This window comes from Heterodontus francisci, chromosome 4 (assembly GCF_036365525.1).
Source record: "Heterodontus francisci isolate sHetFra1 chromosome 4, sHetFra1.hap1, whole genome shotgun sequence".
NCBI lineage: Eukaryota > Metazoa > Chordata > Chondrichthyes > Heterodontiformes > Heterodontidae > Heterodontus > Heterodontus francisci.
The window spans coordinates 187,950,933-187,963,325 of record NC_090374.1 but is presented as its reverse complement, the minus strand read 5'-3'; the positions used below and the strand labels follow the sequence as shown (position 1 = coordinate 187,963,325).

General features: G+C 43.9%; 1 protein-coding gene across 3 annotated transcripts in view; it reads left to right on the top strand.

Annotated features, from left to right (window-relative positions):
- dnah6 (dynein, axonemal, heavy chain 6) overlaps window positions 1-12,393 on the top strand; it is a 554,194-nt gene that overhangs the window by 156,971 nt on the left and 384,830 nt on the right. For all 3 annotated transcript variants that reach the window (XM_068030693.1, XM_068030691.1, XM_068030692.1), the window contains one exon: window positions 6,660-6,840. In XM_068030693.1, the coding sequence (XP_067886794.1) occupies window positions 6,660-6,840 (181 nt within the window). The remainder of the gene's footprint in view (window positions 1-6,659; window positions 6,841-12,393) is intronic.

The window sequence follows — 12,393 nt, the reverse complement described above, 5'->3', positions numbered from 1 at the left end:
TCTTGGGTGCAATGTGTATGTGTAATAAATACAAAATGCTTAAATCTACATCGAATTGTTAATGAAATGCTACACATTTAGCACATGCCCTAATGCACCACTTACTAGAAAAGAGGTCCAATGGACATGACGGACATGCATTACCAGTGGCTATGAAGGTCACCAGCGCCCTCAATTTTGTTGCCTCTGGTTCCTCCCAGAGCACTATCAAAGACAACTCGAGGGTTTCACAGTCCACTGCACATGAATGTATAAAGCAGGCGATGGACGGATTGTTTGCCAGCGCTGGAAGTAATCTAAATTTCTCCATTGGTGACAATAGCCAGAATGAGCGTAAACTTGCATTCACCTCTCTGGCTAGTTTCTCACAGGTACAGGGCGCCATCAACTGCAGTAACATGGCTATCAGAGTACCACCACAGCTACCAGGAATTTTTATAAATTGCAATGGATATTCGTCCATCATTGCATAGCAGATATGCAACCACAAGAAGAGGGTCATGTCGGTCTGTGCCAAATTTCTTGGAGTTGCCATGATGCTTTCATATAATGGCAGTCAACATTCAAGAACTTTTGTTCCAGGAAACAGGCTTAAGGCCTGAATCACTGGAGACAAAGGATAACCCCGACTTGGCTCATGACACCTGTGAGGAACCCCACCAATGAGGCACAGGAATGCTACATTGCAGGCCACATGTTCAACAGGCGTATCATCGAGCAAGCTATCTGAATGTTGAAGATGCACTTTAGGTAGGTCTGGAGGCGCCTCTCCGTGCTCGCAGGCGAGGGTCTCCAGAATCAGTGGTGTGCTGCAACCTGCACAACATTGCACAAAAGCAAACAGTGCAGATGGAGCAGGACATAGGGACTTATCATTCATATTCTGTTGAGAAGAACATAGAGAAGGAGGAGGAATATGAAGATGGGGCACTCATTGCCTTATCATCTGCATACATTAGTATCAAGGAGGCAGAGATGCCCTAATGTCATGAAGGTCTGCTGACTGGAAAACATAAGAAATGAAATCCTGTGCTCTGTTCCCACCAGCAGAACCATTCCCAACTCCTCCCTTTGCACTGAACAGTCCTGCAACCATTCACCCACCCACTGCACATCTGTCCAGTAGGTAAAAGCATGTATTTAAATTCATTGTGAAGCAAGTGAAAGGGCAAATTGGCACTCGGGACACAATAATATGGAAGACATTGAATTGGTGCTAATCAGTAAATTTTATGGGCCGTTATAAAAGAATTAAACTTAACAGAACATTTTGTCAAAACACCCATGTGCATACTTACGGGGAATTATAATTTCTTGAATGTCCGCTCCCTATTGCTTCTTCGTGGTGCATCCCTTTTGACCTCAGTAGAGGTAGAGGCAGGTTGCTCAGATCCCTGTCCTGACTGCTGAGATGTTGTTGAGCGAACCCCTTTGGGTTTTCGAGTCCTGAGGACCCCACCAAGTCTGTGGGAGCAGATCCATCAGAAGACAAGGCAGCACATTAGATACTGGTAGAGAGTGGGTAATGGTTGAGAAATGGGAGCCCTTTGGGCCAGCACCACATTAATTGTCGCACTCTGCTGCATATCAACTTCGTGGAGATCACTTGCACATTATTAGGCGTTGGACACAGTGTCTGTCATCATATTTAAGGAGCAAACATCTCCTGCATGGCTGTGATTTTGGCCTGCATGAACTCACTTGAGAGCCTTGCTCTCAACCTCCATGGAGGCGGGCACTCTCTTCAGTTACCTGCGTCACCAATCCATTAATGATCAAGCTGAACTTCTCCATCCTTTCTGCTATGGCAAGTCTGTCAATTGCTAACTAAGTTGCTGATGCATGTCTAGCATTCTCTCTTGTGAAGTCATTCTCTGGAGCTCAGCATCAGTGTCCAACTGAACAGAGCTTGGAGAGGATTGTGCCCCCAACAGGGACTCTCCTCAGAGGTTCCTGCCATCCACGTCTGCTCATGTTTTCTTGCGAGGTGTAAATCACCAGGTGAAAATCCAATTAACTGTCGAAATGAATCCACGGAAATGTGAGTAGTTGCACTGGTGCCTGCCCTGCTCTGACAGAGCACCCTCAGAAGGAATGAGATCCTGTGAGAAATTGTGAATGACCTACGATGCTTGTTGTATGCATAAAGGCCCTGGAAGATAATAAAAGGGATATGATTTCATCAGGACAAAGCGACAATCTTGATAATCACCATACTCATTCTTGTAATAGTTCAGTCATTGAAATAAAGTCAGCATATGTGTGTCAAAGTGGGCCTGTATTCTCGAGAGTTTTGAAGAATGAGAGGTGATCTCACTGAAATTTAGAAAATCCTTACAGGCGTGACGGGGTAGATCTAGATAGGATGTTTCCCCTGGCTGGTGAGTCTAGAACCAGGAGATACCTGGGATAAATTTCCTTGCGGGGCAATTTACTAGTGCTATTGGGGAGGGTTTAAACTAACTTGGCAGAGCTGTGGCAACCAGGAGGAAATATCAGAGAGGAATACCAAGGTGCACAGAATACTGAAAGAGATACAGAGCACTAGAGTTGGGAATAGTAAGTTAGTAGGTGGGGTCAGAGTAAGGGAGAAAGGAATAAAATCTAAATCAAGGTTAATGTGCATGTGTGTGAATGTACAGAGTGTTGTTTATCAGATTAGTGAGTTACTGATGCAGATTGACATGTGGAAATATGACGTTGTGGCTATAACAGAGACCTGGCTTAAAGAAGGGCAGGACTGGGTGTTAAATATTCCTGGATACAAAGTGTTCAGGAAAGATAGAAAAAGAAGAAAAGCAGGAGGTGTGGTGGTACTGATTAAGGAGAACATTGCAGTGCTGGAGAGAGAGGATATCTTTGAGGGGTTGAGGAGAGAATCAGTTTGGCTAGAGCAAGGGAACAAAAAAGGTGCAATTACATTGCTCGGTGTAGTCTATAGGCCATAAATTAGTGGAAAAGATGAACAAATTTGCAAGGAAATTACAGAGAAATGTAAGAATTATAGAGCAGTTATAATGGGGGACTTCAATTATCCAAATATACACTGCAATAGTAGTAGTGAAAGGGCCGAGAGGGGCTTTCAGGAAAATTTTCTACAGAAGTATGTTTGCAGTCCAACAAGAGGGGCAGCACTACTGGACCTGGTTCTTGGAAATGAGGTGGGCCAAGTGGATCAAATATCAGTAGGAGAACATTTAGGGGACAGTGATCATTGTATCACAAGGTCAAGGTTGGTTATAGAAAAGGACAAAGAACAATCTAGAGTAAGAATAATTAACTGAGGAAAGCCAACTTCAATGGGGTAAGAATAGATCCGGGCCGAATAAATTGTAATCAAAGGTTGGAAGGAAAAACAGTAGCTGAACGATAGGCTACCTTCAAAGAAGAGGTAGTTCAGGCACAGTCAAGATATATTCCCTTGAAGGGGAAAGGTAGGGTAAATAAATCCAGAGCTCGCTGGATGACAAACGTGAAAGAAATGAAGATGAAGTAGAAAAAGTGTTCTTATGACAGATGTCAGGTCGATAATACAACAGAGAGCCAAGCTGAATATAGAAGGTTCAGAGGGGAAGTGAAAAGGCAAATAAGAGAAGCAAAGAGAGAGTATGAACAGAGACTGGCAGCTAACATAAAAGGGAATCCTAAAGTCTTCGATAGGCATATAAATCGTAAAAGGATGGTAGGGCTGGTTAGGGACCAAAAGGGTGATTTATGCATGGAGGCAGGGGGAATAGTTGAGGTATTAAATGATTTCTTTGCATCCGTCTTTACCAAGGAAGATGATGCTGCCCAGGCCACAGTGAAAGAGAAGGTAACAAATACACTAGAAGAATTTAAAATTGATAAGGAGGAGGTATTAGATAGGCCGTCTATACTTAAAAGTTGATAAAGCACCATGACCGTATGAGATGCATCCAAGGATGCTGAGAGAAGTGAGAGTGGAAATCGTAGAGGCACTGGCCATAATTTTGCAGTCTTCCTTAGACTCAGTGGAGGTGCCAGAAGACTAGAAAATTGCAAATATTACACCCTTGTTCAGAAAAGGATGTAAAGATAAGCTCAGCAACTACAGGCCAGTCAGTTTAACTTTGGTGGTGGCAAAACTTCTGGAAAGAATAATTCGGGACCAAATTAAAAGTCACATGGACAAATGCAGGTTAATTAAGGAAAGCCAGCACGGATTCATTACTGGAAAATCATGTTGCCGAGTCCCGATCCCTGCCATATGGAGCTGTCAAATACCCAACCATTAGTCTTGACCTACAGAATCCATTTGCCCCCATTGACTCTGACCATTCCCTCTGCTAGCCAGTACTCTCAATTTGCTCCACAGCTCCCTGATATCGAGCACTCATCCCTCTCTTTAGGCCCTAGCCAAATATCTTCACACTGTACTGATTTAATCCACCCACCATTCCTGCAGCTGACAACATGTACCTTCGTCATCAACATCAAGCATTCAACAACCTGGATGCTCTACTCCATCCTCCGCTGCTACTCGATGCACCCGATCAACCCCACGCTTCCCTTCCCGACTACCCTGCCCTGCTCCTCCATGTTTCCCCCATGCATGCCTTTGCCACCTTCCCCTGAGATGATTCACCCTTGCTGGTGCCGAGCCTGGAGGCAAACATCCATTCCAATGCTAGTGTGGAGGTAATCATCCATTGCAATGCTGGCCTGGAGGCAAACATCCATACCAATGCTGGTGTTAGTTTAACGGATGAGTTAAAGAGAGAAGAGCACAGTACTGAGACTGAATTGCACAAATCTGACTGTTGCACGCCACGTTGAAACATTCGTGAACCGGGTGACACAGGAATAGCGCTTGCCGTTCACTTCATTTGGCAGGTTGGACTGAATTGTAACGTAAGGTAATGAGTGTTCATGCTATTTTAAATGAATGGAAAACTGTAACCCGACAGCGCTGGGGGAACCCCGGAATGCCACAAACACACCACCATCTTAATTCCTCTAAAATATCCTGCCATCGAAAATTCAAAAAACACTTCCCATCTAATTATATCACCCCGTACGCCACAAAATCTGCCGCGGCAGACAGCATAAAACTCCCCCCCCCCCTTGTTTATGATCCAAAAGTCTGGGTGGGTGAAACTCATTGTTCTTCAGGTGTTACCCCTGCAGTCTCTATTTTTCAAAAAAAAGCGCCTTTGATTGTGTTCTCTGTTTCCTGGTAAGGAAAATTTCTGTTTTGTCCTTAGGTAGAGTGCATGTGAATTCACCTGACTTCGTGGACTCCATCTTAAACTTTTCAAAATCACAGTTTTTAAAACTTAATCATGTCACAAAATCCAGCATTCATAATAGCACATCGCTCCTGCTTCTCACCTCCTCAAGTATCTTCAACCGTGCCTTCTTGGTGAGAGTGACAGATTTCTTCCCCCTATTACTGGGGAGAAGTATGCCCCTCCCATTCGTGACTACACCCAGCAGCGATTCCTGTCATGCATCCTTGAATCTAGATGCTGCGCTTGCTCTAAGTCCATCATCCATCCTGAACACCTCCAACTTCCATTTGTCCCTTTAAGTACAGCTGATATTGCTTCATGCAGCTCTGTAGCATGCTCGCTGTGTAGCTTGGAGCGGAAAGTCTGGAAGTCAAAATAAATTGTTTCAATTGAGTTGGGATCGCAGATTCCAACCCGCTGCATTGACTTTTGGGTTTCATCCAGGCAATTCCACCCTCCTGCTTGGATGCCACCGACAGATTAATACCAGGGCTTTAATTTCCAGTTTTTTTGTTCTCATGAAAAAGAGAATAGAGAGGATTCTGGAGATTGTAGTGTTGAGGAATCACAAGTTAAATCATGCTCCACTTTGACTCATTTAGAAGAAAAAATGATACAGCCAACCCTGCATGAGTTCTTACAATAAGTTATTATTATTTTGAATGCTATTTGTAAGGGCCACTCCGAAGAATTTGTGTACTGAGGAAATAGTTCACCAACATGCTGAAACACTGATTTTTTTTCTGAGTAGTATCATAATACCTGCTATTGATAAAGTTTAGTGACCAAACAAAGAGGGAGTTTGATTATCACAATTTACTCCCTTTGAAAGTAGAAAATAAATCTCTTGGTTCTTAAACATAATGTACTGATTACCAATCCCAGTGTGATGATCAGAAACTTCAAAAACAAGACTCATCCTGAAGATCCTGTTTCTCTAACACAAAGAGATCAATCAATTGGTAAGAGGCAGTGGCCAGGAATCAAAAGGGCATACAATGCTCCTTCCTCAATCCACCCACCAGAAAAGAAGCTAAGTTGGTCAATGCCATTCTTGTGCAAAATATTCTACAGTGGGTGTGTTGGTACGATTGTTCTTGTTTTGGTGAATTAAATTTCTTGTCTTGGTAATGGAGTTTGCTCTAACATTAATGGCTGATGCAGACAGTTCAAATATTTCATGTTGCCTGGTCATTTGAGGTGTGATCCCTAAATAATTCAAAGTAAAGGACCCTTCTCAATAGAGAATATAGAAGATCTCAATTATTTCATGTTTTAGCTGTTACATACTGTAAAGCTCTTTTTAAGCTGCCAGTCAGAATCCCTGCTGGATGACACTAATAATTTGCTTAGTGAAGTAAGCAAGACTAAAAATTTTAATATTAGAAATATTTTCTACTATTGCAGGAGCAGTGGATGATGTGTCAGCGAAACTGGTTGTACTTGGAGAGTATCTTCTGTGCACCAGACATTCAACGTCAGCTGCCTGCAGAGGCAAGGATGTTTACTCAGGTGGACAAATCCTGGAAGGAAATCATGCGTAAAGTAAATCGTCTACCCAATGCTCTGAGGGCAGCTACACAACATGGTATGTAAAATATGTAAACATTAATAGTTTTCCCGTTGTTCCCGTTTTTTGCATGAAAAAAGGGTGTTTTTCTCAAGCAAGCTCTTACATTTGGCAGCAGACATATTGGTTCTTTCTGGCTGAAATATTTGTACAGGCTATCTGTGATTGACGGTTTGTTTGCTGTTTTGCTTTGTTCTGACATGTATGCTATCTTAGGTAACAATATATTCTTAAGAATCTACAATAAAGTAGTGCAATCTTCAAAAAATGCTGAAAATACTCAGCAGGTCAGGCAGCATTTGTGGAGAGAGAAACAGTTAAGATTTCAGGTTGATGTCCTTTCATTTGTGCTGCCTGACCAGCTGAATGTCTCCAGCATTCTCTGCTTTTATTTCAGATTTTCATCATCCACAGTATTTTGCTTTTGTTTTAGTGCAGTCTTCATTTTAGGCATTATTCTGGTTTTAAATAATTCTACTGAAGCCATATAATTTTCTAATTGTTAATATTTGGAATACTATTTTAATGATCAGCAATGCTAATTTGCTCCTTCCTGTTGTTCATTCTCTATGTTTACATTATAGTAATATCTAACAAACTATGCATTCACTAATAGACTGAAAGATTCTAATAATGTGTTTGTGTAAGTTTGAAGTATACAATGACTTGTAGATTGTTTCCGAGCTCTGACCTGTAACTGTCTCCTTTTAAATATTTTTATTTAATGAAAGTAAGCACCTTATGAGTCTGTATTAAAATACCACAAAACATTATTTTTTTAATATGTGATATTCATGTATTAGGAAACTGCTCAGGTGTAAGTGCTTGTAGAGAAGCAAAAACAAATTTTACCCAAATACAAAACCATCTATTATGTATCTATTATAACATCTTTTCTACTGGTCATTCTTCTGGATTTTTGGAACTGTATCTTACATCACTTTCACAGAAGAGTCCTGAACTTTGTGTTTCTTCAAGAGTATCTACACTGGCTTTAACGTCCAGGTGAGGTTTCAGCAATGTAGCCAGGATAACAAACAGAAAAACCATCTCGTTGATTATGCTAGTCACTGGAATTATCCTATGGCACTGTCTTTCCCGTATGTAAAAGAGGTCAGGACAAAGAGAGAGAGAGAAAATGAAAGGGATACAATCCCAGCTCACCCTGAGGTCAGAGGACAATTCTCCCTCACTTTGATATTAGGTTACAGTTCCCTCTCCCCTTGGGGGAAGTGGATGAATTAGTGAATGAGAGGAAGTGTGAGTGAGTGAATGCAAGAGAATGAGTGAGTGAGCTTGAGTGTCAATGAGTGAATATGTAAGTGAGTGTTTGACTAAATGAGTGGGTGAGCAGGAGACTATAAGAGTTAGTAATGAGTTACTAAGTGAGAGAGAATGAGTGAGGAAAAGTTTGATTGTGTGAGTGTGTACAAGACTAAGATAATGAATATGAGAGTAAAGGGGTGAGTTACTGAATGAGAGTGAGCAAATATGAGGGTGACTAAGTGAACCTTTGAATGAGTAAATAAGAGTGTGAAGTAATGAAAGAATGAGTGTGATTTAGTGAGTGAACAAATGTGGGAAAATGTGTCAGTGAGTGATTGCAGGAGAATGTGAGTAATCTAGGAGATGCACAGCAGCCTGCAGTGGGCTCAGACCTCAATGCTCCCATAGCCTTGCACCCCATTTACCCTCCTGCAATCATGGCCGAGGTGGAATTTTGACCTGATATTTTTAAAGAAAAAGTCATTTTGATCTCCCCCTCCTCCTCTCCCTGCACTCTCTCTCTCTGTCTCTCTATATTTCTTCCCCCCTTCTCCCTCTGCCCCCTCTAGGACTAGGGGGCACAGATTGAAAAAAATTGGGCAAAAGATACAGGGGGAATACGAGGAAGCACTTTTTTACACAGCGGGTGGTAATGACCTGGAACTCGCTGCCCATAAGGGAGGTGGAAGCGGAGACAATCAATGACTTCAAGAGGAAGTTGGATGGCCACCTGAGAGAAATAGACTTGCAGGGCTATGGGAGTTGAGCTAGAGAGTGAGACTGACTGCATAGCTCCGTGAAGAGCCAGCATGGACTGGATGGGCCAAATGGCCTCCTTCTGTGCCTTAAATAAATGACTATTCTTCTCTGGCTTTCTCTCCCCCATCTCTGTCCCTCTCTCTCTCCCCTGCTCTGTCCCTCTCTCTCTCCCCCATCTCTGTCCCTCTCTCTCTCCCCTGCTCTGTCCCTCTCTCTCACACCTTTCTGTCACTCTCCCCGTCTCTCTGTCTCTCTCTTCCCTTCTCTCTGTCTCTCTCCCCCTTCTCTCTGTCTCTCTCTCCCCATTCTCTTTGTCTCACTCTCCCTCTTCTTTCTGTCTCTCTGTCACTCACCTCTCTGTCTTTCTCTCCCCCTGTTCTCTGTCTCTCTCTCTCTCTCTCTCACCCCCCTCTTTCTGTTTCTTTCCCCTTTCTCTCTGTTTCTCTCTCCCCTTTCTCTCTGTCTCTCTCTTCCCTCTCATCTCTCTCTCTCCCCCCTCCCTCTCCCTTCTCTTCTCTGTCTCTCTTGTCCCTCTCTCTGTCTCCCTCACCCCTCTCTCTGTCTTTCTCCCTCCTCATTCTGCCTCTCTCTCACCCCGTCTCTCTCCCCCTCACTCTCTCTGTCTCTTTCTGTCTCCCCCTGCTCTCTGTCTTTCTCTTTCTCCCCTCTCTTCTCTTTCTCTCCCCCTCTCTCTGTCTTCCTCACCCCTCTCTCTGTCTTTCTCCCCTCTCTCTCTCCCCTCTGTCTCTCGCTCTGTATCTCTCCCCTTCTCTGTCTCTCTCTTTCTCCCCTCTCTTCTCCCTCCTCGCTCTGTCTCTCTCCCTCCCATTCTGTCTCTCTCCCCACCTCTGTCTCTCTGTCTGTCTGTCTGTCTGTCTCTCTCTCCCCATTTCCTGTCTCTGTTTCTCCCCTCTCTATGTCTCCCTCATCCTTCTCTCCTTCTTTCTCCCCTCTCTCTATCTCCCTCCCTCTCCCCCTCTCTGCCTCTCTCTCCCCTCTCTCTGTCTCTCTCTTCCCCCCTCTTTCTGTCTCTCTCTCTCCGCCCCTCTGTCTCTCTCTCCCCACCTTCTGTCCCTCTCCCCCCTCTCTAGGTCTCTCTCCCCCTCTCTATGTCTCTCTCCCCCTCTCTCTGTCTCTCCCCCTCACTCTGTCTGTCTCTTTCTCCCCCTCTCTGTCGTTTTCTCTCTTCCCCCTCTCTGTCTCTCTCTCCCCCCCTGCCCTCTGTCTCTCTCCTTCCCCTCTGTCTCTCTTCCCATTCTCTGTCTCTCTCCTTCATTCTGCCTCCTCTGTCTCTCTCCCCTCCATCTCACACTCTCCCCCTTTCCCTCTCTCTCTCCCCCACCACCACTCTCTCTGTCTCTTCTCCCTCTCTCTCTCTCTTCCCCTGTCTCTCTCTCTCTCTCCCCCTGTCTCTCTCTCTCTCTCCCCCTGTCTCTCTCTGTCTCTCTCTCCCCCACTCTCAGCCTCTCTATTCCGTGTCTTTTTTGCTCTTTGCTCCCTGCTCAGTGTTCCTCACTCTTTGCTCCTGGCTCCGTGTTCCCAGCAACAGCCATTCCCACAACTGGATATTTACCAAGCCTGTTTTATTTAATTTGGGGTGAGTGGAGGCAGGAACCTGCCCAATGTGCAGGATACTGGACATTTATTAAACCACGTGAAAGCAACAGGGATGGCCGATACCAGGGCACCTCAACTGCACACCACCCAGGCAGCTCCTGTCAGTCACAGAGAGCAACCAATCACAGACAGGGGTCTCCCACCCATCAGGCACAGGTCCCACCTACCCCCTCCGCCTGACAAATAGGGGCGCCATCAATCAGAACTGAGCCATGGTCAGATTGACGGGCCAGATGCAATCCTTTGGCGGGCTGGATTCTGGCCCATGGGCCATGTGTTGGACAACCCTGGTTTCAACTAACTTGGCAGGGGTGAGAGAACCAGGAGGAAATATCAGAGAGGAATACCAAGGTGCACAGAATACTGAAAGCGGTAGATTGCACTAGAGTAGGGAATAGTAAGTTATTCGGTGGGGTCGGAGTAAGTGAGAAAGGAATAAAGTCTAAAACTGGGTTAATGTGCACGTATGTGAATGCTTGGAGTGTTGCTCATCAGACTGGTGAGTTACAGGCGCAGACTGACACATGGAACCATGATGTTGTGGCTGTAACAGAGACCTGGTTCAAAGAAGGACAGGACTGATTATTAAATATTCCTGGATACAAGGTGTTCAGGAAAGATAGAAAAGGAAGAAAAGGGGGAGAAGTGGCAGTATTGATTAAGGAGAGCATTGTAGTTTTGGAGAGAGGATATCCCTGACGGAATTTATTTGGCTAGAGCTAAGGAAAAAAAACGCAATTACATTGCTCGATGTAGTCCATAGGCTACCAATTAGTGGAAAGTATGAAGAGGAACAAATTTGCAAGGAAATTACAGAAAGATGCAAGAATTATAGAGCAGTTATAATGGGGACTTTAATTGTCCAAATATAGACTGGGATAGTAGTAGTGTAAAGGACAGAGAGGGGCAAGAGTTCCTAGAGTGTGTTCAGGAAAATTTTCTACAGCAGCATGTTTTCAGTCCAACGAGAGGGGAGGCTCTGCTGAACCTGGTTCTTGGGAATGAGGTGGGCCAAGTGGATCAAATATCAGTATGAGAATATTTAGGTGACAGTGATTATTGTATCATAAGGTTTGGGTTGGTTATAGAAAAGGACAAAGAACAATCTAGAATAACTGGGAAAAGCCAACTTCGATGGGGTGAGAATCTGGGCCGAATAAATTGGAATCAAAGGTTGGAAGAAAAAACGGTAGCTGAACAATGGACTACCTTCAAAAGAAGAGGTAGTTCAGGCACAGTCAAGGTATATTTCCTTGAAGGGGAAAGGTAGGGCCAATAAATATAGGGCAAGAGATAGATATGAGGATGAAGAAGAAAAAGTGTGTTTAAGACAGATGTCAGCTAGATAATACAATGGAGAACCAGGCTGAATATAGAAGGCTCAGAGGAGAAGTGAAAAAGCAAATAGGAGAAGCAAAGGGAGAATATGAAAAGAGACAGGCAACTAACATAAAAGGGAATCCTAAAGTCTTTTATAAGTCTGTAAATAGTAAAAGGGTGATAAAAGGTGGAGTAGGGCCGATTAGGGACAAAAGGGGGATTTACGCATGGAGGTAGGGGAATAGTTGAGGTATTAAATGAATACTTTGCATTTGTCTTTAGCAAGGAAGATGATACCCAGGCCACAGTGAAAGAGGAGGTAATAAATACACTAGAAGAATTTAAAATTGATAAGGAGGATGTATTAGATAAGCTGTCTATACCTAAAGTTGATAAAGAACCAGGGCCGGATGAGATGCATCCAAGGATACTGAGGAAAGTGAGGGCAGAAATCACAGAGGCACTGGCCATAATTTTCCAGTCTTCCTTAGATTCAGGGTGGTGCCAGAGGACTGGAGAATTGCAGATCTTACAAAGGTGTAAAGATAAGCCCAACAACTACAAGCCGGTTACTTTAACTTCGGTGGTGAGGAAGTTTCGAGAAATAAT